Below are 26,647 nucleotides of genomic sequence, written 5' to 3'. Positions count from 1 at the left end.
TCTTCTGTGAAATGGAGCCTTGGTGCTTGTGCATAGCGTGCGAGTCACTGGTATAGCTGCATTTTATTTGACATGCTTCAAGAAGTTGCCTTTAGTTTCATGCCAAAGGCTCCTGCACACACTATACTGTGCACATATGTCTGCTGGAACAAGGCAAAAAGAACTTAGCTGACAGATGCCACATCCAGAAAAATGCCTTAGTAGTTTGATGCATGACAAAGCACAAAAGGTGTAGGATGAAAAATTTTTATTGAAAGCATTGAGCCATATGCCAATACATGCAATCTGCTGTTCTTAGCTCCTGCTCTAACGGACAATGCAAAAGCTTGCTTTTTCTACTACACCTTATCTACAAGTCCAATGAGGGTGATGTTGATTAAGTAGAATGATTATCTTAGCACAGCATTATATTAACTGGTGTGCAAAAACTGCAAATGTCTACCATATTAGTAAGGCCTGCACTCGAGGGTGCACCCATCAGAAGTTGTAGTCAAGTGGTGAACTGGCTCTGGCTTCAAAGGCAGTTCATGAATAGAGAGGTAAAAAAATGTTCCAATTATACGTGTGCCTCTACTTGTTAACTAGTGTGATAGGCAAAGAACATTTCTGGCACTGCGGTGTTTTGGGGTCCACTGTAGCTACGGGCCCCTCCCACACACATTGGCACGTGACAGTTGTCTCGAGAAGATGCCAGCAAATGTCTGCAAACTTGCGTGACTACGGTGCCACTACTACTACCTCAAACGCTGCACCAACAGTTGTACATTATGTGCAGAAACAATGTAGGCTCGCACACACCAGTGCCCTTGGAGGCCAGCCATGTCCCTAAGGTACCAGCACAAACGGCACCGCCTATACCCTGACAAAATTGGAAACGTAGTCAAAGGTTAAATAGATGCAGACAAAGAAAAAAAAAAAAAAAAGCCAAACATTGCGACTGCCATTTTGTTGTGGTTGGCATCCATTCGACCTCCGACTGTGATTAATCCCTACCATACAAGCTTTCATAAAGGTTTTTTGTCCATCACTTTAATGGGCTTCATTTCAAAACATGCCAGCAAACCATCTAGACAGCCGTGGTCCACTGGGCAAACCTTTTGCTGGGACACTTTTCTTACAGTTAGCAGCTGAAAAAATAATGTGTGACTGCGTGAGGCACCTTGCGTCCCATCACCAAGCTTTCTCAGACTAGGCTCCCTATCTGCCATGACAGCATGTGTGAAGCTGAACCATTGCAATGTTAAGAGCTTGGGGCTCTGAAAACGTTGCACACATTTCACCAGTGGTGCAAACACATTTCTTTGGTGACATAATCACAGCAACATGACAAGTAGTAGCTTCAACAGTAGATCTTCGTTATACATGGAATGTGCACACTTTTCTGCATGCTGACGACTGGTTGACAGAAAAATGTGCGGTTATACACCAAAGTGTTGCACACAGCATTTGTCTCGGCATTTTGTTAATGGACATTGCCTGCGTGCTACGTAAAGGGCATAATGTGCTTCTAGAGGATTTCTGTGACACTCGCTAACAAGCCATCAAGCTGTCAGTGCGGTTTTGAATAGCAGCATTTTGCCATTCGACTGTGACAACAGTTTTAGGACACTCATTATTATGGGAGGTACTGCGATAGTGAACGCTAACCACTGGTAGTAGCAAATACTCGTAGCACTCCAATTCATTAGAAAGGCTACAGAATAAGAGTGCAGTTTCCAATAAATTAGCTGCAACAAATTATTATATGAAAGTAACACATTTCATGTTGACTAAGGCAGAACTCTACTCATGTGAACTCAAATTCCATATTTCAAGTCCAATCTGAATAAGAATAATGGGATGCAGAGCACAACGTAACTTACAGTATACAATGTAAAAAGCTAGTGATTTACAGACAGCAGGCAATCGGCAAAAATTAATGTTTACGGTGTTGTGAAAAATGTGAATGATGCGCTGCTGGGCAGTCGTTCCTCTTGATTTACAATTGTGCTTGCTTGGCTGAGGCGAGGGAAGACAGGTAAAGCTCATCTGGTTTCAAGCCATTACACACAGCCACTTGCAAGCTTGCCCATGTGTCAAGCTTCTCTTAATATCAGAATACACAGACAGAGTCATAAGACAGTGTTGTACATGTACAGTGCTCACGGAATGAAACGCGTCAATTTAGGGCTAAGTGATGCGCACACTTTCGTTTCAACCGATTGCAGTTCGTGTCGCATCAACGTAATTCTGGCGCATACACTTACATCGTAGTCCTGGTCACCTTTGGTGATCAAATTCCTAGCGACATGACATGCTGCTCTCGCGTACTTTGCACATATGTAGGGTTCTACTAAATGCTCCGTGTCCCATTTCATTCCGTGAGCACTGTACATATTCACGAGGTAAGCATGCATGCTACCAAGCCACTGTAACACAAAGTTTTTCCATTTAGCAATCCTAGCGTCTCTGGCCAACAAACTCTTGACCAAACAATCTCGGTAACAAAGGTAATCACTTTCAGAACTGCAAGTTTGTTGAAGTCGCAGGCAAGTTATTTCAGTGATGATATTGTCTTTTTATATAGCACCCTTTCATGGCGCTTAAGACAGCTGCTTTTTGGGCAGTGGCAGCCATGCTCGGACACGTGGTGCTCCCTGCAGCTTGCTTATCGGTGCCACCAGCAAGTGCCTGCTACAATTCAGCCTTGAGCATGGTGGCACACAGTTTTACTGAAGACGCTATATGGGTTTATTTTATAGACATACAGAATGGTTCAACAAGTTGTTTGTTTAGTAAAATAAGAGAAGCAAGGAAGTTGTTCTTTGTGCCGCTAACCCCTAGACTTTAAATCTACACGACTAAATCTTGCACTATGGTAATTGCTTAATTCGCATATGTACAGCAGCATTAAACGTCTCGTATGAAGTGAACGGATAAAAAGCAACAAATGAACGGACTTAAATTTATTCTTACACAAACACACTGCTATTTCTAAGTTAACTTGTGTCTTGCAATGTTATTGTCATGGCAACTCTGAGCCTTTTCCCCCCAACAGTCACATTGTGTATGCAAGTTTCAAGCAGCATGTCCTAGCATAGGCTTTTTGCTCAATGTCCTAAACATGTAACTTAGATAATTACAAGAGCACAAATAGACACATTCACAACCACACACACACTAGATACTTCCCCCACACGCACCGCTCACTTCCAACTGTTTTATTGCTTGTATGCAAGCCCAAATTTATACAGAAAGCTAAGCATGCGGTGAAAAAAAAAAGTAATTGAAGTTGCTATCAGAAAGGCAGAATATGTTGTTCACAGGCTTGAATACAAAAACGACACTTAAACAGGAAACAAAGTTACAGATGGTCCACTAAGGCTGCTGCCCATTCTTTCGAATGAAAAGGGCTTCCGAGGCCACGCGTGCTGTTCTTGCACTTTTGCCAAGAGTCTGTGTGTCGTGAAACCGTGGCTCACAGCCAGAAGAAGATGCGACATGCGCAACCAAGTGCGCATACTTTTCTTTTTTCTTTGCTTTTTGTGCGTGCTCTTGTAAATCGATCATTCAAACATCGTTCGGTTTGGCCGGTGTACAGTTTACTGCAGGAAAGAGGAATTGAATAAACAACTCCGATAGAACATTTCACGAACATAGTCTCATAATTTCACATCTCACATCTTGTGAGATGTGAGATGTGTCACATCTTTTGGCTGTGAGTCACAGTTTCATGGCAGACAGGCTCTTGTTAAAAGTGCAAGAACAACACGTGTGGCCTTAGAATCCCTTTTCATTTGAAAGAATGAGCAGTAGTGTGTCGGTGAACTATTTGTAACTTTGTTCCCTGCAAAAGTATCTTTTTTGGATTCAAGGCTGTGACCAACATATTCTGTCTTTCTGACAGCGGCTTATATAACTTTTTTTTTAGTTTGCACACGCTTAACTTTCTGCACATAAGTGTGGGCTTGCATACGAGCAATCAAACAGAACTGAGCACTGTGTGTGTGTGGTTGCGAGTGTGCCTGTTTGCGCTCTTTTAATCATCTAAGGTATGTTACGAGCCCAATAGCAAGTCCTTTTGGAATATATCTCCTAATCAAAAGGTAATGTCAACCTTATCATTAACAATGCCTGCATGTCTGTGTCAAATACTGCTTTAAAAGCACATTAAGGTCATATCTTATAAACAGTTAGTGTCTATACTGAAAGCAAATGACCTGCACTGTAGGACACATGCGAAAATGACATTGCTGCCAGATATGCATCTTATGAAACACTGTCCTGCAGTTATTTCTCTACCAGACGAAAGTGAAATTATCTACTCGCAACATTTAATGATTGTGCTCGTAAGTAGTGATAACAGATTAGATCTATTTTACCAAGACCGTCTCTCTAGATAAGGTATTTTTTCAGTGTCCTGGACTTCATTAATAATTAAGAAGCAGTGTGTAATGTGAGTACATGACCGGGGTAGTTGGAGAAGTATGGGAGAGGCCTTTGCCCTGCAGTGGGCGTAATCAGGCTGATGATGATGATGATGTGTAATGCAACGCAAGCAACAAAAAAAAAATGAAGCTTAACCGAAAAGGCTGCAGCTAAAATGCATTAAAAATCGAAAACGGTAAGACATTAAAATACAATAAAATAAATAAAACAAATCTACACAGAACATGACCTTTCATTACCGACAGAAAAAATAAAAACTATATAATGCAAGTTGCAAACACTGCATTCGGTCTCTGTTAAACTACAGACAAAGCCACGTTCGTAACTCTGTGCACATGTGTGCAGTGCCTAGTTTGTATTACTGCACGCACAATATTTTGGTACCTCCTGCAGAATTGTAAGTATACTTGAATGCACACACATTTAAAAGAAAAGATTTGGAACAAGCTTCGACGATGTTTTCAGTCATGATATTGCCACGTCTATTTCACAACACACTATGCCCACACTGCAATCGCAGCTAAATGGTGCCCCACTTTAACTTAACTCACCGAAGCAGCCACATTGAACACACACCTCAGCTGCAACTACAGTAGGGGCTTTGTGGGTCACAAAATGTGCGCAGAAACAAGGCAACGCAAATACCTGCATCAAGGGGATGTTCCGTATGGTTGCTGCTTTTAAATTTTAGTTGCACATCGAGATGGACCTCTAAAACAGTGAAGCCACATTTGGCCCTGCCCACTAATCGTGACATTTTAATTCAATTTGAGGACTCGCTGTCACCTCTGCAAGCTGCCGCTTTCCTAGCTTGGCACGTCCACAAGATAATACACACACACACAATGCCACTGGGCTGCAGTGGCAATGACACACGTCCCCTGGAGAGGTGGGGTGCGCGCATCACTTTCCATCCTTGCTGCACTTCCAAGCAACGAAAGCATGGCTTCACTGCAGCACTCTGGAATCCGGAGACAAGGCCGTGTGCAGTTCGAAGAATGGTGCGATGTCGACAAAGAACTCCATCGAGAGGCCACCGTGAGAGAGCAGGCCCCGCAGGAGACAGCAGACGAGGCCTCTCATCCCGGCTTGACGCGAGGCCACAGGACACTTGGAAAACTGAAACGTTCGGGCAAGATCTCTAAGCGTGGCTCCTCTCCGGGCATCTGCAGGTTGTGCATCACATACTGGAAACTGAGGCAGGATGTGCAGTGGACAGGCAGGTGGATGGGCAGACAGGCAGGCAGGCAGAGCAGGAAGCAGGCGCAAAAGGATAGCACAAAAGTAGGAAGGAAGAAATGAAGGTACATGCACTCGTGCAACCAGAATGACCCTACACTTTGTTAGCACACCCTCTATCAGTCATTGTGCCTTCTGAAACTTGAACACAGCTAAGCAGCCAACACTGCGTAAGACAACAAAGCATGAACTGGTGAATGTGACGGTCTGTGAGTGTGCCAGGGCTCCACGTTTAGAAAAATATGCTGAAACAAAGGTTGTGTGTGCTCTTCTGATTTTAAGATAATGTGCCAACTTATTGGGGAGTTCCCAAGAGTTTCTCTCTATGTCACACCCTCTTTCGTGAGCAATGTTCAAGTACTGGGCAATGAAAGGCAAGAAAAAGAAAAGTGAAAAGCTTTTGGCCAACTTTGGTTTTGGAACTACTCCCTTCCTATTCAGTGTGCTGAAGTGTTGGCTTATCTACATGCCAGCAGTGTGATGGCATGTAGATGTGCCAACATTTAGTCATTCACACTTCAGCACTCTGCAACACAGGTTAATTGTGAATCACCAAATGTGCATAACATGGTGGTGATTGCAGGTGTCCACAGCGTATCAGTATGCACAATGCGTAAACATGTGGTGTGCACCAAGAAATGGCTAGCTGCCAGATAAGCCCAGAATCTCAGCCAGAAATTTCCAGCCTATTACGGGGACTCGTCGGCTGCTCCTATCGTTTATAAATTACAATCTACTGTGAAGACTGGCAACAGTGATTTTGGGGCCATTATATGTTCAGTGTCCAATTTCTTATTCTTTAGATGCTTGTTATGCATGCTGTACATTTTCCCTCAGTTTTTTTTTTTACTCCGCCCCTTACCTCTTTCCCAACTGGTGTCAAGTATGCCATATCAATAATGATTAGTCCAAGCTTTGATGGAAACCCATATGGTTACAATGAAATGTGCCTAGATTCCTAACAAGGCTCCCACGCAGAAGCTGGAACATCATTCTAGTTTTATGTCACATGGCCGGAATCATTGCTTTTATCTTCTAGCATTGAAAATTGTCCTACGTGCACCTGCGCGTGAGTTCTTAATGCTGAAGCCTCGATTTACTATTGAGCACCGCCAGCTCATTCTAGAAAATGCAGCTGTGCTAGTGATACCTGCTTTCTTGGACACTGAACACAAATGCACAGGACAGTCTCATACTTTGGCCCGTACCACATTGGTCAACATTCCTGAACGATCAGGCATTTTCTTAAGCCAATTATTACTTATCCCCGTCATTTGTACCATTAGCACAGTGTGCCATACGTTCGTGTACAAATTCACAGACATGCACCAGGATGCTTCTAACAGTTGTCTTGTGCTCCGATAAAGGTTTAGTGAGTAACACAAACCATTTGCTTCCTTGCTTGGATATTATGGAAATCTGCCTCGTAGAGGTGGCTCTCTATGACTGGGTTACTACAGTCTAAACGACTCTTGGTTAAATGCTACTTGAGTTGAATACAATCAAAACTTCGGATGAAATAAAATACAGTGTCCTGCATTCGCTGGAAGGTAATAATGCAAGGCAGATTCCTTCTGGAGACTGAACAAGAAAGCCAAGGTGGACAGAAAAAGTATACAGCTAGGACAGCTAGAAACAGAAAATATGCATAGTCACGAAACAGACTCGGTCTACGCTGCGTTATACCCACCAACTCGCATAAAAACACTGCTAGCAATTGTTGGCACGCCAGTTTTGCAGTAATTATACAAATGCTCGCATAAGTCACACTGTTCCTCCTGTGACACACTCGCACACGGATACAGAGCAGGCAATGCTAAGCACCACCACCAGCAAACGGTAGGGCACAAATGGCAAACTTTAAACGCTCATTTACTAATGTCATTGCATCTTATTTGCTGTATTACGCAGGCACATGCAATATAACACAGTTTAGCTGTCATTATGCATGTTAGAAAGGAGTAAATTTTGTTAAGCAAAAATTTGAAGAAATGAAAGAAAGAGAAAAGAAAGAGAAAGAACAAGACATATCTTTAAGATATCTGGTTTAAGGAAAAGGAGTGAAAAAATAAAAGATGTCTATACATGTGTCAGTGCTTATAGAGTTTTACACAGCAAACAGCCATTTCATTTCCTAATTTTGCGCAATCCTGTGCAGTTATGTGCCAGACCTACCCAATCGCATGCTATCGTGTGGAGAGCTGAAGGCAAAATACTGCTTTGTGATATAATGTAAACCTGTCACTGCTGCTCTGTTTTCCTGCATGCCTTTGCCAAAATTATTTTCGGATACTTATATGCAGCGCAAAGCCTGTAGTCTAATATTTTCCCACTCAGTGCTTGCAGGCAGTACAGTGAGATGACTGAATGCATGATACTGTCTACGCATACACACAGAACCATGTAATCAAGCTTTAAGAGAACCCCCTATACATTCACCTTTAGTAGCTCACTCACTGCAAAAGTTGGAGAAGAGTGCATGTATGCTTCTCCTTGCAGTTACATATTTTATTTCTATTGCTGCTCACCCTGTTTTTTTCCTATTCAATGTGCTCATGCCTTGTTGCTATGCAAGTGTTTGTTTAAAATGTGCAATAACAAGAAGTGTCATGCGGGACATGACATATATGTCATGCGCACATAAAGAAACAGATAAGCCAAGATGGGAAGGATCAAAGGATTGGGGGGGTATTTTTGTGTGTGTATGTGTGTGCGTGTGCAGCAGACAGAGCCAGTACGCTCTGCCTGCTGAATGAGAATGAGTGGCATCCAACACTATTCCTTCACCATGCTAACATCCCTTTAAAGTTCTCCATTAGTCTGTAGTAGGTAGCAGCTGCATTAGCTACATGACAACCTACAATCTACAATTGGGTAATTAACAAAATTTGCCAAATGAAAACTACAATCTACAATTGGGTAATTAACAAAATTTGCCAATATTATAACTGACTGCTTTACAGCATATGTTGCAAGTGCGCAATCAATCAATGGCCATTTAGTGGTACGAGCCCAGTAGGAGCTCTACATTAAGTAGGAAATTCCATGAAGGAAACTGTACTTGACATCATGTGAAACACTCGTTCTTAGCCATTGCATCTATGACAAAGCTTATCTCCAGATGTAACAGCTTCAGTCTGCAACAAAATGAGAACTCAAGATAATACAAACAGCTACACGCATACAGCGAGAACTAATGGTTTAATTTAAGTGCCGCAGTTTCAACAAGGAACTTTGGGAATGTAAACTAACAGCTGATAAGAAAACAAGCACAATGTGAAACTTGATAAATGCCCTTAAACTTTAAGATAATGTGGGATGACGGCAACGCTACAAGGCTCTAATGCCACCCCCAGGGACATGTTACCATGTTCAGGCACACAGAAAGCACACGGAAGAGGAGAGGGTATGAAAGGCCCTCGGCCAAGCAGTGATGCCTACCAGTCAAGGGGGGGATGACTGCTGCGAGCTGCCTTCCTTCAAGGTCCAAGATACGGCAGCAAACTCATCCTCTAATTTTATTAATGACCCGGAACCTTTGTCACCAAACAAATTTCCAAATTAGCACCATTCCAATTTTGAGGCAAAGTGTGGGAGAATGAGTGCATCAAGGGGTGTTGAAAAAGTATCGTCAAAACAATCAAATAAAGAGAAAACAAAAGTTAAAAAACCTTGACTAGCACTCAAAGGAAAAAAAAAAATAAACACGCACTAGCTAGGGTTCCAAATGAGAATGACACTTCATGAACAGTGAGGAAGAGAAATAGCCTATTTATAAAGACCATTGACTAAAGGTCTCTATTCTTTAGAATGCGTTCAACATGAGTAAAATAAACTTCAGCATAACAATTTCATGATTATTCATAATTATGCAGAATGTAACCACCTTTACACATAACTCTAGTAAACCGTTACTGAAGAAGTACGTCACAAAATATGTATTAGTCCCCACAAAGCTCTCACACACGCTACTGATCCCAGGAAAGATGAAGCCAGCCCATACATGCAATGACAGAAGCTAAGGCAAGCAGCTTCGATATGCATGCTGAGGTTTCCCCTGCTGGAAATGACTTAGTGACATTAAGCAATAAGGACACAGTGCACAAACACTGTACTTTGCCACATTTGTAATGACTGCAAAAAGTGATATTGAAGCCAAAGGAAGCCTCATGAGGACGCTCCACTTGAAAGCAAACTTTTTTACTCACAGACATATCATTAAAAAATTTGGAAACCTTGTGCATTTTGTTGCGCTGATTCCAAAAATGTAACCAGTCTTGTATAAGAACAAGTTGTACTTGATATACTGCATAAACTGGGCTCTTTTGTTTGCAAAAAAATTAGCATCCTAACCACTGAACACAGCAGTTAGGACGCAGAAATAATTTGGAATGTCTAAGGTGTGTCTAAGGTATAAAACAATGTCCTAGGTCAATCTGATCTAGAGTTAGAGCCAATTAAAGTTGCTTGAAGAAAAGGCCATCTTGAAATGCGAAACATATGACTCATTAGAAAAACAGTACTGAAAAAGTTATTACATTAGTATTGAGCTTAGCGCACACTCCATGTATTCATCGTTTAGGTAAAAAGCATAATTATTACGATAGATAAAATAGAACAGACGCTATTTTCTCTCTGAAATTGCAAGTGTGTCAAAATTGCTTTTCTTTTTTAATTCGAGGAAAAACATTTCAAAGCATCTTTCTCTAGACAAAACTTATCAAGTCTGAAGGGTCTCGGAATCTTGTGGAACTTAAGGGCCTCGGAAATGTGAAAATGACATGAAAATATGACAATTTTCTGCCTTTGAGTGCAACCTCCCCCATAAAGGTATCACATAGTTTTCTTAACAAAGGCTTCACTAATCCACTACATAAATGCATATTTTGAACTTGGCACAGTGAAATTTTCTTAAAAGTACTTCATTGCATTTTTCACTTCCACGCGTCTCTGTACTGTATGTTACATTATTATTCATTCATGTGAGAAGACGTAAGCAGTGCAAGGCTTGGAAGGTGTGGCAGTGCTAGTCGTTTACTTGCGTGACTTTACTTTGTGTGTGCTGCTGCAAGCAAATGTCATGTTTAACTTACCGCATGCTCCAAGCAGTCACATGACTGTGTGTAGTCAAAAGGTGAACGTTCTTGCAAGTGCCAACCGTTTGGGGCAACACATATTCATCATCCTTCATGCTCAAACATATGCATTGTCCTTGCTACTTTTGCGGCCTCATTCACCCACGCTCAGCAGTTTACACACCTATGGGTGCCTACCTTCTGCAAGCATTTGCAGAAATATGCAATGGTATGTCAGAACCCTATAATACAACGAAAAATATTGCTTTTGTTGTGCAGCAAGTCAACATACTGAATGGAGATATCTCCACGTGCCCTGCCACATGGTGTTGCTTATTGAAAATGATGGCACGCATTTTAAAACACAGGTAAGGGAAGGCTGGTGATCTCGGTGGGTAGAAGTTCAAAAGGTAAGTAGCACTGCTGAAAAGCAATTAGGAACGTCTAGTGTGTTTAGGGTTCCTTTAACTGCAATTCCCTACGCAATATCTTAGTTCCTAGCTCAGTTGTCATCAAGGTTTCGTCGTCCCTCCACACTGGCGAAAGTGGCAGTCTCTAGCAAGGGGGATTTGAACCACGATGACATAATATATTCTGAAAAACACTTGAATTATCATGCTCGAAAATGTGGATGCATTTCTAAACTTTGAATTCAATTGTCAACAATTTGCCACACTGTAACAACTGCATAAACAGTACTTGATACATTCAAAGAAGGCCAGCAATTCAAGCACCCAGCAGCTAAAGACCAGGTACATTTCCAGCAGGGTTTCTCTGGTTCAACCAATCCACAGAGGGGAAAAGAAGTGAGGGTAATAGAGAGGTGCTCACAATTTGCGAATGCCGGAGGCCTTTCCGTAAGAAAAAAGCTTCTCCTCAGGCTCCTGGTTGATGGGTCCCTGGACGGGCCGGTCTTCGTCCCTGACCGGCGATGGTGGGTCAACCGGCCTGGTCAGAAGCGAGGTTGCCTCATGAGCCCACCACCTTCCGTGGAGGACAAGGCCGTTCATCAGTGCACAGCCGTGTCTATTTCTTTCTCTCATTGCCTTACAGCTTACGCCCTTTGAAAGAGACAGTGCACAGAACTGGATAGCCAGCGTCAATGCTGAAATGCTTTGGTACCGTGCATTTTCAGACATTTTCGTAGTCTTTGCAAGCTGCGCCACTGCAGCAGCAATGTGCCTTTTAACAATGCCTTTTAACAGCACCGTTTTCATCTCTGTGCAAAGGGACAAATGCCTGCAGTGTAAGGCGCAGATCAATTACTAGAAAAAAACTAAAAACTTATCTGATGCCAATAGGAAACAACAGCAGATAAGTGAATACTGCAATGACCACATTTTAAGAATGGCTTGACACCGCCGATCCTTTCATCTGCTTCCAAGGACACAAGAAGCTCAGCAGTTTAACCTAGTACCTATGCAAAAGTCTTGCCCCCAGCATTAATCCTTTTACGATTTCTTTTGCATTTATTATATAGCCGTCGACTTCGTAATTATATATAGTACAAAGCCTAAATTCTTTGAGAGAGAGAGCTCAAGAAATCATTAATCACGTCATCTTTTCTTGTGACCAGTTCGAAGAACATGTGCAAAGTGCAATTTGGCTTGAGTAAACTACTCATAAGCATTCCAAGAACATAAGTATTTACAGGGCCCAAACCATGTCCTGGAAAGTAGCGCTCTTAATTTTAACTGCACAAAGATCAAGTCTGGGCTGATTGGTGAGTGGTAAATTAGTACACCATGACAACAAAAGTGGGCCACATGACATGGACAACACTGATGTGCAAATAAGGTTCCGTTGCAACACAGGTATACGATAAACTGATGCTCACTTCCAACTAGACTTTACATATACTAATGCATGCAGGTACAGAGCCAGCTCATCTTCGAGATAATGAACTCGAGCCTTCAGCTCATTCCTCTCATGAAGTGGGGTCAGTTCAGGCTATCCAGGTCGATCACCACTTCGTGCAACAGCAGTGAAGTCTACCTGGAAGTGAGTGCTGCACTTTTAATACTCAGCCACTGTCTTCGTGTGCTGCAAGCTGGCAACGTGAAGTACATAAATAAAACTAAATTTTCCCTGAGAAGACTACCCCACGAATTCAGGAGTAATTACCTTGGCCTGTACAGAGCCAGCTCGTCTTCGAGATCACTAACTCGAGCCTTGAGCTCGTTCCTCTCAAACAAGATGTGCTTGAGCTCCTCCAGCGTGAAGCGTGGTCGGTTCGGGTCGTCCAAGTCAATCACCACTTTTCCTTGCATATCCAAGGCAGCGTCCTTGTAATAAGGAAAGACCAATATTTTTTTACAAGTTCAGTTGCCATGCATTTGGAGGCACTGTACTCACACTTGGGTGTATGGAAGCATGTGTCTTAATTAAAGCACCCTGTGTCGTTGAGTTGCATAAGAACTAGCCAAAAAAAGGGGCATTCAAGGAGGTAGATGATGCTGCAATATAAACTGCTTGCAATATCTTTCTAGAGTTCTTAAAATAAATTTCAGATAGCAGCTGTGCAATGCAACACATAGGATAGATTTACTAGCAATTTTCACAAAAGAGATGCAGCTGTAGAGGTCGCAAGGTTCACTACTTGTGACAGCATGTTCAACTGCCCGTAAAGAAGCATTTATCAGTGCCTAAAAAGAGAATGCGAATGCCCTTATTGTTTAATAGTGCAGCTCAGAGTAACGATTACTTGAGAATATATGACACTTTGTATTTGTGCACTTCACAGGGTACCCAGATTTTATTTCATTTTCACAATGAGAGAGCCACTAGAAACAAAAGAACACAACTTTAGGCTGAGTTTGCAGGTCTCCATCTCACGGTTCGAAGCATTGTGAAAGCTTTAGGCTAGCATGCTAACCTAGCATCCACTTCTTGCCAAACAATGCAAGAGCAGGTCACGAACAAGGAAGCACAGGATTCATTGCCGCGTCCTGTCCTGTATGGTCTACGTCCAGCACTTGTCCTCAATGCCAAGGCAGTTGCTAAACGACTGTCCATTTTTATTCTACAGTTAACATCAGACTTAACCCAAACAATAAAAACACATGAATGTGGCTTAAAGGGACCCTGAAACGATTTTGATGATTTTGTACAAATGTACTGAGCCGTTAGAGTAAAGTGTGTAATTTATTAGAAAGTTCTAAAAACGTACACCACTGCAGATGGCAGCACACCACTCGACTGAATTTTCAGCCGCCCTCAACCATTTGATGTAAATTGCCCTAACGACATTAGTAGGGCGAGCTATCCGATTGGCTGCCCAGGGCGTGTCATCAATAATTTTTCCAACTTTATGGTGAACAAATGTTGTTCATAATAGTTGGAATGTTAGTTAATTTGTTTCTGTAAAAAGCAGGGAATGCACAAGAATAATTTCTCACTACACTTAAGCACTTGCGGCACACAGCAAATGTCGTCTGCTTGTGTTACAATGTGCTCCTTTTTTACGAGAGCTCCGCAGTCAGAGTCGGTCTCAGTCTTTTCGCGAGCACTATGGTTCGCCTTTGAAGCGTTGTGGGCTGCAAACATAGCGACTGGCAATATGTCAAGCTGCGACATCTTGTCCCTCTGCAAGGCGGCAGACGAGCGAAGTGGCTGCAACGCATCGGACTGTCGCTATCCGATAGGTGCCAGGATTTGCGCATTTGCGGCCGTCGCTTTACACCGCAGGATTACTACCACAAAAGCGTTTCGCGAGTCCGGTATTCGGGTAAACGCAAGCGCAAGGGGACAGGGCCTGACCATTTGACAGTGCCATTTCACGGGACGAGCAGAAGTGCAAACGTGAATGGTCTGCACAGTGCAGCTACCTGGTGGCACAGAGCTCAACCAAACGTAGTAGCAGTCGCAAAGTGTATTTTTCTTTGCTCCTGGTGTAAATATTTCGTGGGAGCATAATCGTTAACACATTTTTTTTAAATGTTTAGAATGTTTTACACTTGTTCAGAGCAATATTAGGTCTTTGTTTGACTGGTTAAGCTCTGCGTCAACAGGTGGCTGGACCGTGCAGACCGATCAGACCGCTCACGTACGTCTACGATAAAGTTTCTTCATCAGCTTGAGTTTATACCTCCACCAATCCGTCCAAATGCCCAGCTTGCCTGTGGTCACCGTAATACCAGACACGTTCGGAGCTGTGACAGAATGCTCGCAAAACGCGCTGCTTCGATAGCTCTCGCTTGTGACTGACTGCCACGCAGCTGGCAGAGAGGTTGGAGAGGCTTCGCGTGCTTGCTCCTATAGAAACGGAAGTAGAGGACACGACATGCCATCATGACGCAGAGCCAGTGAAGGCGGAGTTTAGACCTGATCACTTGGTGAACGAGTTGTGGAGGAAATGCATGGCTATGGAGGAGGGTAACTTGTAATCGTCCGTAGCTCTCTTAATATAAGACGCTTCACACAAATTGTGGTGCGAATGATTAACTGTAGTTGTACCTTACGCATCTACAAAATTTGTCTGAACTGTTTCAGGGGCCCTTTAGCATTAAGAACCTCTGCCTGTTGTTAAGAACGGCCAGCTGCAGTGCAAGTTTGCCAGCCAGTTATGCCAGCGGTGGTAACCTCATCTTGGAACGCCACCGCCAACCTTTAGCCTCGTCGCCGTTGCGAGTGAAGGAGTTCGACGAAGCAGGCTTTGTGCTGAAACAGCCAACCTCTAGCCTCGTCGCCGTTGCGAGTGAAGGAGTTCGACGAAGCAGGCTTTGTGCTGCAACCGCCAACCTCTAGCCTCGTCGCCGTTGCGAGTGAAGGAATTCGACGAAGCAGGCTTTGTGCTGAAACCGCCAACCTCTAGCCTCGTCGCCGTTGCGAGTGAAGGAATTCGACGAAGCAGGCTTTGTGCTGAAACCGCCAACCTCTAGCCTCGTTGCTGTTGCGAGTGAAGGAATTCGACGAAGCAGGCTTTGTGCTGCAACCGCCAACCTCTAGCCTCGTCGCCGTTGCGAGTGAAGGAATTCGACGAAGCAGGCTTTGTGCTGAAACCGCCGACCTCTAGCCTCGTCGCCGTTGCGAGTGAAGGAATTCAATGAAGCAGGCTTTGTGCTGAAACCGCCAACCTCTAGCCTCGTTGCCGTTGTGAGTGAAGGAATTCGACGAAGCAGGCTTTGTGCTGCAACCGCCAACCTCTAGCCTCGTCGCCGTTGCGAGTGAAGGAATTCGACGAAGCAGGCTTTGTGCTGAAACCGCCGACCTCTAGCCTCGTCGCCGTTGCGAGTGAAGGAATTCGATGAAGCAGGCTTTGTGCTGAAACCGCCAACCTCTAGCCTCGTTGCCGTTGTGAGTGAAGGAATTCGACGAAGCAGGCTTTGTGCTGAAACCGCCAACCTCTAGCCTCGTCGCCGTTGCGAGTGAAGGAGTTCGACGAAGCAGGCTTTGTGCTGAAACCGCCACCGTTACGCTCTAGCCTCGTCGCCGTTGTGAGTGAAGGGTTCTACGAAGCCCCTCTGACGTCGGCTCCGGACCATTGCACCTGTGTGTGTGTGCGGCACGTGTAGGTAAGCCCTCATCCTCCTCCAAAAGGGCTGGTCTACGGTGACGTCGAACGATGACTGGACGAACGTTTCCGTCCGCTTGGAATCAAGGGGGGGACCAAGTGCTTATAAGCAGCGTTTGCCGGCTGCTAGTGGGTGCTCGTCGTAGTGAGCCGAGTGCTCGTCGTCGTGCTCGAAATGTACTAGTGAGCTGTGTGCTCGTAAGCTGTTTGCTGTATGCGTCGTCTTGCGTGCTCCATTTGGGAGTCACGCTAGACTGTCGATGTATGTCTTGTCTAAGATGTATATAACGTAAATAAATCCTGTTCACCGAGTTCCTCTGTACGACCGTCAGCTCCTTTAAATGGTGGCAGCGGCGAGATCGTCCGATGACTCCTACATCTGGTTGACAGCGGTGGGATCGTCCGACAACTCTGACACTGTGAGCATTACACTTAAGCTAGAACCATTCAAGGCACCACAACTAGAAATCGCTAGCGGCCTTTGCAGGAGAGGTAAAAAGGCTCCTCCTGCAGGTCAACAGCAACGAAATGTTACAGTGTGACAAGCCTAGTTTCAGACAGTGTAGTTATAGAGAAACCTCCAAGCAAGATTTTGCTTGAAACACAAGTGTGTACATTATGAAAAGCTGGAAAAAACAAGATGTTTTTGTCACCACAACTGAAAAAAAAAAAAAGAACATTACTGCTCCGAGAAGTGACACAGAACCTGGAACAATGAGAATGAGTGGCATGACCTTCGCATGACCATTGAGCGTGGTGAAACAATGAGCTGGGTGAAAAAGCCAGAAGCAGTATTTGCATCAAATCCGCTAACCACCAGATGTCTGCACCATATGCTTAGGTGCAATTTAAAGGCTGTTAATAAATTGAGAAAACTACAAGGCCACTAGCTTTGCCAAGATTACTCCAATAACGTATACTACTCACTTATAATCAATTTAGCCAAAGCGATATTTCTTTGTAAATTGGTCTTAAAGACGAATTTGGGTTAAGTGAGACGGTGACTCATGGTAGTAGGTTTGAAATCCAGGGCAACCAGCCTCTCACCCTGGACTGGAGAATGTCGTCGTGGTCCTTGACGGCAATGCCTAGTCGCTCCTGCAAGGTCTGGAGCTGGCTCTGCTGGTCCTGCAGCTGCACTTGCAGGTCACCGCGCTCCTCGCACAACTGTCGCATCTGCTGCTGCAGCCGCCGGTTGCGTCGGCTCTGCTCTTGGGCTGCCTTCTTACTGGCTTCCAGCTGCTGCTGAAGCTGAACAAAGCATGTAATGCAAGGGTGAGCTCAAAAGCAGGGACGTATGAACTGTAATTTTTGAGACAAGAATACTTTTGAAATGGTTTTCAGATAATCAACAGCCCTCTTTTACAATCAGTATAAAATCATTTCCCATTCTAGCATTCATAGCGTCGGAAAGTTGGTCATTACATTGCATGTTATGAAGTGTTCTTTATGAAAAGCACAAATGAAGCGTAAGGAACTCCTAGGAGAGTGAGAATGACTGTTGTATAGCCAGAGAAGTTAGACTTCCTGAGCGATGTAGACTTCTCCACTATGCAAGTTCCCAAGTTTCATGCCTATACTATGCCCCACGGTGATTAAGTTTATCACACTGTAGCTTCAACTTTATGTTTGATTGACAATTTAAAATAGTAGAAAACTATTAGAAGAATATTATTCGTATTTACGAATAGTGACTGAAGACAGAATCGAATAGGGCACTATATTTATTTATTTAACAATACTGTCAACCCTCTGGCGAGGGTCCTTACAGAGAGGGTTTGTTATTAGAAAGTTTCAAATATTCGCACACCTCTACTCAAAAGGTCATCAAAGATTGGCTAAGAAAATTTCTCACAGTGAAGGGGAGCACACATCAACATTCACCATTAACCTGAATGAAAAAAACTCAATCTCAATTTCCAAAATTGCCCTGTTAGCTTTGAACCTGCGAATTTCATTATACAAAGGCTACCAATCTTCATTTGCCCCTTCATCACAAATGAACAGCCACTCCAGCACATATACTTAACACATTCTGAATTTGCAGCTCAATTTATAACATTAATGCCAGACTGGGAACTATCAACGTATTTGTGAACTCACTCACAGCTTTATTGACTCCATCTTAATAGAACTAAATAACTAAAACTAATAGAGCTAAACGTTTAAAGAACCCAGCCATTTTATCATGCCAATTCACGAATTTGTCTGGGCTTGTATTTTGAACAAAACTCCAGGGTTTTTTTTTTACACATTCTTGCACTCAATCGTGCTCTTCCGAATCGAAACATGCGAAACTGTGTTGTTGCTAGATGCTGGAAATGCAGCAGCAATGACAGGAGTAGTGATACACAAGGCATAGGTAACAAGATTTGAGCTAACAAAATGATGTGATAATTGGTGCACACTTACAGATTCTATGTCGGCAGCTTTCTTAGCCATGTCCTTTTCATTATGTCTCAGTTGGGCTCCCTGCTTGTCGAAGGCATCCCGGAGCCGTTCAAGGACGACAATGTCCTCCCCTAGCGTCACACCTGCACAAAGTACACAGGAGTTATTCATGAAGGTGCATGCTTTCTTTGATAAGCTATGCGCAATGGAAGTGTCGTCATTGCAAAAGTTTAAAGGCAGTTTCCTGACAGACAAGGTGTGTACCTTGGAGTTGCTGATAACACACTTTCACTTGTGTGGTTATTGCAGTGACATTTGTCAAATCCAAGCCAATTGCCCAGTCATTAGGAACTTAACAAACAGCTTTTTAATAAAAATTATTAACATGCCATGGAATGAGAGCTTTCATTTTAGTTTTGCATCATGCATACCAGACCTGCAGTGGCTCTAAAATCTGGATACATGGTATGATAACTGACAGAGCCAGAACAAAAGTAACAAAATTTACTCCTTGCTGAAATTCCGTGCAAAGTGCACTGCAGTTCCGTCATTGCGAGAATTTCTTGCTCTACCACTTCTATTTTCAAACATTATATCTTCGCTCATTTAGCTGCAACACAACCATTAAAGAAACCTCTGGAAGATCTTTAGTGATGAAATGAAAGGTTTCCTGATGCAACATAAACAATGAAACAAAGCTAAGGACGGAAGCCCAGGTACGGGCAGGCAAAGGTGCTTGAAAGCCTTTTTTTTTCCAGCACACAGTGCGTATATAAAAGCACTTCTAAGAAAATTCTACCAAGATTTAGTTGCACTTCCAAACACAGCACACACGAACTGTTCATGCTGTCTAGCAGTTCCAGTATATGGCAGACACTATCACTAATGTAACAATTGGTTTAGCAGTTTACCAATGTTTTTATCACACACGTCAATGCAAGACACAAGAGCTGGAAGCAAGACTGATCTCAGCAGCAGCAGCAGCAAGATATTTGCCCATAAGGCCAGCTAATCCAGCAGAGTGGCAGTATCAAATATCAGGCTGGAGCTCGAATATCAGGAACTGCTCCGCTTTGTCAAAAGGAATGGATATTGGCCCATGAAAGAATGCAGAGATTACATAGCAGACACAAGTGAATGAACTCCACAGAGGTACAGGTTATTCAGCAGCTACAAATGCAGACCGTTATCACACAATACACAACCACCAGCAGCACAAAATGAACTACTTTGCAGGCAAGTTTCTCATTCATTAATTCCAATAACGAAGAGTACATCATTAGGCAATCAAGAACAGCTCATAAAAACAGAATGCCTGGCAGACATGAGACATTAACATGGCAGTAACAAACAAGGCACAAAGCATTCAAGAAAAGCGTAAACAGGAATGGAAACCTCATGTGACACCAGTTTCAAGACTGGGACATCTGCTTTCAAGGCTGCAGGGTCATAAAACCATAAAAGCTCCGTCTCACAGCTGTACAAGTAGACGGCTCAGCATCTAGAAGTATCCTTCCTTCCTTTTATCTTCATCTCCACATCTCGCTGACATAGAACACTACAGCATAGGGATTATCATAAGGGTAGGAAAAATCATGGGTGTAAAGGAGCACCCACGCTGGCAACAGTGCCTCTAGCAGAGCACTTGAAACCAGTGAAACTAGGAACAGCCCTATAGTAGCAATCTGCTCCTTATCAAACAGCACCTTATCAGCTGCTGCAAATAACTTTATAGCAGGAGCACAGCAATACAAAACATCCCTGCAGAACCGACGATGACTAAGTCTCAAATAGTATGTCTGTCTAGATCGCCGTTTGTAATGGCAACGAGAGACAGACCTCAGAATGACTCAGTGCAAGGAACTGTTAAGGTTGTGGTCAAGCGAAGTACAAGGAAGATGACTATGGTAGTTTGGAAAAGTAATGGGAAGGCATAAAAGCTATAATAGCAAAAAGACAGTGGTGACTGATTATGGTGTCACAGAAGGGAAGGAAGTTTGTTTTAGAACTCGCACAATACTGTCACGTGAAAGTAAAGGGCAGAAGCAGTCAGGCAGGTTGTGGCACTCTTTGAATATAAACACTATCTATTAGGCATTAAGAGTATCAATATTCTCTGCATCATTTGCAAGCCTAGCAAGTAAACAGAGATGCAATTCAAGAGGGAATTGATGCAATTCGAGAGGGAATTACTCTACTGATGAACCTCGATTGCGTGAATCATGAGGTAAAGTTCACAATCACAATATGCAGGGAGAGGTACCAAGGAATACTTTCAAAGTAAGAAATGAGACTTGCACAACAATTTACACACTATGCACGCAGGGGATTAAAGGATGCAATGTAGCAGGATCAATTAAAAGGTCCAAACAAAAAGGCCTGGAAGCATGTCCTGCATGTCTGCGGAGAATAACTGCAACTAAATGAAAGAAGGAACAAGCACAGCAAAGATAAAAAAACTTGAGTGTTCATTCGATAACGGTATCTTTCAGTTAAGTGCTTCCAGCACAGGTCATAATTTCAGCAGCATAAGGAGATACCAGACTGATGTTAGGAACTCAATTGACCAACAATTACACATTAACACACAAGAACCCCCAGTCTTTTTTCTTTTCGTCTCGCCCTCTCACCTCAAACACAGGCTACCTCAAGACAGCAGAATCTAAACAGTAATAATAATAATTTTTTTTCTTAACTGGACAAACATTGCAAGCACCACAGAAAGTTGAGCCAGTTAGTAGGGATTCATCTCTTAGGTGCGTGTCTGCATACCTTGCCTTCTGTCACGATGAAACATTGTGAGGAAGAAGATGATAGACATTGCGTACAACTGAGGCCAGTGGAAATTGATCACAAGCTGCGTAGCACACTTCATTTCGTAAATGATCTAATTAATAGGCCAAATAAAACAAATTTTGCAAACATATGAGCTGCTCAAGATAAAGGAAACATGTATCTACAACACTGCTAGCCATTGCCACATGCGAGTTTATGAAGCCACATTAGCAGCAGTGCACTCGTGTGCAGTTCTGTAACTCTAGGCCAGCATTATTCGTGGTTTTCAACGCGAGTGGCTGCCATACAGTAAGGAATGGAATGCCAGCAAAATGGACAGCTTACATAAATAAGGTGAACACAGGGTCTCTTAATTAATGTTATCTTTTCCTCTTTATCCATTTCCCTTCTTCCCTTGCCCAACTGTCCCGCACCCTCTGCAGTGTCCATTATTAAAGTTTCTATTTGCTGTGTACAACGCATAGCATGTCTATTTTGTAACATATTGTTGTGACGAAAGCTCAGCCTTCTAGAGGTACTTGCTGTCTTGTTATTACAATTTTGTCTGGTTTAATACTAATACTAATGTAAGTTGTCAAGCTGAATATCGCTTTACCCAGATAACAAGTGTTTAGTCGTGTAACTGACTTTTGAATACGTAGCTGCTGCCTCGCATGCATGCACTCAGGCCTTTTCAAGTCGTCTACGAGAATTTTTTACATATGGTGCCACCAACATTCGTAATTGTAAATAAAGACTTGAATGTAACAAAATGGAATACACTTGAGGTTGGTATTACAGTTGTGGCACAAGATACACATGGTGGACAATTGTGGCAGCCACATTAAAAGTTACTGTGAAACCTAAAAAAGGACCACGTGCCGAGCATCAACACAAGTGGCTGAAGTTATTACCGATTCTTCCACCACAACATCCCCTAAAGGCTTTGGAGCAGGTCCAGGACATAAATTGACAAATTATTGAAGCTGACATGCACTGAAGCTTAAACACAGTGTTTCAAAAACTGTGGGCCAGCAACAGATCTGGAATATGTAATCAAGTTGCTCTGTGTTAAATCCATCACAAACACTTTGGGAATTGTCAACCTCAAATTGACTGCCACAAAACCACAATCAGCCTAAACTTTGCTATCTCAAACAAGTACAGTGTTTGAATGCCCCCCTAATTTTTTGCATACAGCGAGCTGAATGACAAGCCACTTAATTTATTAGGATATCATAAGAAGCCAACAAACACTGGCACCAAGGAAAACACAGGAGAAATTACTTGTACTTACTAATTGAATTAAAGAAATGATAAATAAATGGAAATGGAAGTGGATGAAAAAACAACTTGCCGCAGGTGGGGAAAGGTCCCACACCTTCGCATTACGAATGCAATGTTATTTGTCATTTCTTTAATTCAATTAGTAAGTACAAGTAATTTCCCCAATGTTTTCCTTGGCATCATTGTTTGCTGGTTTCTTATGATATGATCATTAAAAATTGGGCTCCTCTGTTAACCCCCTTTCTTCTAATTTGTCAGGATGAGTCACTCATGCCAGTATGAACATTATTCAGTCTTCACCCAGAACATTAGTCACTCAATGCAGCAGAGTGAAAGTTATGTCTCCCTGCTCTGTGCCGCTATTTATTTACTAACGATAAGTTTGCGAAATTGTGAAAATCCAAATTATGAAGCAAGGCAGGTGAAAGTGTTGCAATGTGACACACAATGCTCTTAGTGTGTTGCAGGGAAGCAGAGCTTGCACAGTAATGGTCGAGCCCCTTTGTAAAAAATGAAATAACTCACTGTGTGGTTCGCACTGCAAGGACGGGTGACTTTCTCTCTCTTTGAGGGAACTGCTCAGTTTGGAGTTTTCCTCCTGTAGCCGTGCCACAAGGACACCCAGATCTTTCATTTCTTGCCGCCAGATGTCTTCATACTGCTCCATCTCCTATAAAACCAGGCAAGACAAAAAAGAAACAATCAGAACAGAGCCTGTTAAATAGTTCTGATTAGCATGCAGGAAAATGCTATGCATGGTTCCTTTGTGCTTACAATGTTCCAGTGAGGGAAGTGCCATTGTTTCAAGTAAATGAGAATAACCACACAAGCAGTTGTTTTCCTCACAGAAATTGGAATTTCCAAATTCCTTTGAGCATTCAATATAGCCCTGCTACCTCTTGCACAATGAAGTGCGCCAAAAATTGTTAGCAGAATTAAACGAGTTTTGTAGTTCCAGTGAGTTTTGCCGATACTGTTCAAGTGACAGACATATTTAAAAGTGTGTGCGTGCGCCCTCATGTGAATGTGAATTTAGCGATGAGAGCAGCAATAGCGTTTCTAAATTCAGATCCACGTAACAGGTCCGACAGTTGGGCCAGTTAAGCCTGGACTTCTAACTAGGTAGGGGTGTTAGAAAATTCTGCAACACACACAAACATAAGTGCTCGTCCTGGTCTGTTTTGCGTTTGTGTCTGCTGCGTTATTTTGCGCTACCCTACCCCCGACCAGCTGAATGCATAAGGACAAAATCAGTAGCACTGGCCGAAATATAGTTTCTAACTGCACATCGAAGCCTCCAGCTCTCGGCCTCCTACGGGGAAGTTTCTAAGGAGGACAGCGGAGACCCCGTAAAGTGGCACGTGCTTGGCTGAGGATAGCATGGGAGAAAAAGAAAAGAAACACACAATGTCAGACGTGACGACACCGCACCGCGGGTGCTACGCGCAATCATCCAACTGTGATCGTGGAAAGGGGCCGGAGATAAGCCCACACATTGCATGAAGACAGCAGGTCACAGAGGAGAAAGGCGCCGATAAGCGTTAAACAATATCGATATCACTTTGCCGGCCTATTCACGGGACCAACTACTAGCCTCGCCCTCACTGCGGGAAAACCGAAGAGACGGTTTGTCCATGGGCTCAGAAAAAAATATTCCGCCAGTTTTCCACGCAGTCTTACGACTGGTCAGTGAGCCAACGCGTATAACGAACATACGAAATTGAAAGCGAAAGCCCCTGGGCGACAAAATGGTCCATCACTTCCTCGACGGCCGGAGTGATTAAAGACACGAAAACTATGCCGCGCTTCCCCTACAGTGAGTCATACAGCGAACACATTATGCGTGCGCGGCGGCCTTGGCGTTCACACGAATGGCATAACACTCTCGCGTATGGGTTGGTCGGGACAGCAACAACACGAATATGCGCTTTGTCAAGACAACGCGGCTCCCAAAGACCAAACGAAGCCTTGTCGATCAGGTGCCACTTCCCAGTCGCCAGACGCGTGACGCATTCCCTCGCAAGCGCCTACGGGAAAGTACTGGCCGCCACGGGCGGAAACAAGCACTGACCTTTTCGAGCTTGCTTCTCGACTCCGCCTTCTCGTACTTGTCATGCTCGAGCTGGTAGATCTGGGCCCTGAGCTCGGCGATCTCGTTGCGGGCGATGTCATTCTTGGTGGCGTACGCTTCGAGGTACTCCAACACGCGAATCACTTTAGTGACCAGCTTGTTCACGGGCTCGACGCCGTAGTTGTCAATGAGGATTTCGAACTCTTTCCCGATCTCCTCGGCAAGGCTGTAGACGTCGTCGACGCTGAGCGCCTCCGACGCGCGCTCCATGGCGTCGCACAATTTTCGTCTGGCTCACGATTCGATTAATTAAACGCGTCGACGGCACGAAGCTAAACACAACTACTAAGAGCAAGGAGCCCCATACGCAACACGTCTAGACCGTCACGCACGGCCATACTAGCCGAGCGAGAGAGAGATCAGACTGGCGGAGTGAGCGGAGCGGCGTGCGTCTATTTGTCGTACAAAAATCCCTCACGTGACCTGATCCTAGGTGCCTAGGGACAGTATCATTTAGGGATTTTTGAGAAGGCGCGATGCTGGCGCCGAGCGTGTTCGTCCTCGGCGTGATCGTTCTCTGGACCGCGCGTTGTTCAACGTTGCTCATGTAATCGTGCGTGCGTTGCTTGTGTGTTGGTTGTAGGTTCTGTGTACTTGGCGGAAAGCCGTGAATAGTGGCGGTGCGGCAATGCGGCTTTGGCCTCGATGAGGTCTGGCACTACAGAATCTGCGTTGTGTGACCCGTGCTTTCTTGAGAACCCGGCGGTGGTGACAATTGAAATATCGAAGTGGCCTAGCGCCTCGGCAGCGAAGTTCTGCGAACCGCGATGTGGCGTCGCCGTGTCCGACTTTGCTGAACGGACATCGAGGCATGTGCTGCTCGCTGCAAGTCATGTAAATGCAACTGCGTCGACCGCCCACTGTTCAGCACCGAATGTGTGTTTGGTGTGCTGTGCTTGAAACGATTGATGCAGCCGTGCAGCGGGGGTGGCGGAGGAGCAGAGTGGTTTAGGGTTTGCGCGTTCACAGACATGTGCTCCCGTCTTGGTCTCATTAGCGGCTGTCGCGGGATTGTGGTGCGCTAGCTCCTTGCCTAATATGAAGTTTACGACGCTAACACACAGCATGTTCACGTTTTTCCGCGTTATATGTCATTTGCATGACGGCCGAGTTGAAAACGAGACATATAGTGTTCTTTGCGTTTGTGTGTTGTAAATTACGTTCTATTGTGGAAGTTCTGGGAGTCTTATTACGCAATGAGTGCGAACTTAAACATAAACACATATGTGTGTCTGAAATTTTGAATTACCCATAATACCCTTTACGACTGATAAGTGGGCTACACGGCCTGTGTGAATCAGCTACCGTATATTGCGACGCTCTTCCGTGTGGTAGACTGATGCATGGTGCGCGTTTCTTACTGTTGTAAAAACCACTTGTTTATTCACTCAATACAAATGTACGGCTTCATCGCCGCAGTACATTTTAGTTACGCGGTGAAGCATACTAAACGTGGGAGGGGGCCGCTATCAGCCAGCATAGTATGTCCACTTAGGTGACCTGAGAGGCGGCGGGTGCGCGAGTGTATAATTAAAGAAGTGTTATTATGTCCAGTGACAGTGGCCCCTTTTCACTTTTAGTATGCTTCACTGTAGTACATTGCTTAGGCTTCACCGCGAAATAATAGTGTATTGCTAGAAAGATAATCGTAAAAAGCCTAATTATGCAACCGTTCTTTTGTAGCTTGCTACACCGCAATGCAGGGGTGTAAATAAGCATCATGCAGTAAAGCATACTAAGAGTGGAAAGGGCACATAAGTTTACACTGTGCTCGTTACTTTCAATTGCGACATAATTTGCAAGTGCATC

The 26,647-nt window shown here is 43.8% G+C and overlaps 1 protein-coding gene across 5 annotated transcripts; it reads right to left on the bottom strand.

Moving 5' to 3' along the window:
* Window positions 1-230: 230 nt before the first annotated feature.
* LOC126542161 (RILP-like protein homolog) lies at window positions 231-25,234 on the bottom strand. 5 transcript variants are annotated; one of them, XR_007601768.3, is made up of 8 exons: window positions 24,779-25,234; window positions 23,233-23,377; window positions 18,667-18,788; window positions 17,302-17,505; window positions 12,867-13,027; window positions 11,574-11,726; window positions 9,109-9,203; window positions 231-5,547 (listed from the first exon to the last, which is right to left on the bottom strand). XR_007601768.3 is itself a non-coding variant. In XM_050189109.3 (7 exons), exons 1-7 carry the CDS (start codon window positions 25,046-25,048, stop codon window positions 5,508-5,510), a joined length of 1,170 nt encoding a protein of 389 aa, XP_050045066.1. In that variant the 5' UTR covers window positions 25,049-25,234; the 3' UTR covers window positions 231-5,507. The 5 variants fall into 5 exon arrangements, 3 of the variants coding, with proteins under 3 accessions (XP_050045066.1, XP_050045078.1, XP_050045072.1); XR_008614684.2 differs by having other exon boundaries at window positions 5,542-5,622; XM_050189109.3 differs by lacking the exon at window positions 9,109-9,203 and having other exon boundaries at window positions 231-5,622.
* Window positions 25,235-26,647: the final 1,413 nt, after the last annotated feature.

This window comes from Dermacentor andersoni, chromosome 3, assembly GCF_023375885.2.
Source record: "Dermacentor andersoni chromosome 3, qqDerAnde1_hic_scaffold, whole genome shotgun sequence".
Lineage (NCBI taxonomy): Eukaryota > Metazoa > Arthropoda > Arachnida > Ixodida > Ixodidae > Dermacentor > Dermacentor andersoni.
This window is presented reverse-complemented; position numbering and strand designations above follow the sequence as displayed.

Excerpts from the sequence above, each read along its gene's own strand:
- LOC126542161 (XM_050189109.3), bottom strand. The coding sequence starts at position 25,048 with ATGGAGCGCGCGTCGGAGGCGCTCAGCGTCGACGACGTCTACAGCCTT. Across the intron at positions 13,028-17,301 it reads ACGACATTCTCCAGTCCAGG|GACGCTGCCTTGGATATGCA; the intron begins GTGAGAGGCTGG and ends CCTTATTACAAG. Across the intron at positions 5,623-11,573 it reads GCCTCCGGCATTCGCAAATT|TTTCCAGTATGTGATGCACA; the intron begins GTGAGCACCTCT and ends ATCCTGCCTCAG.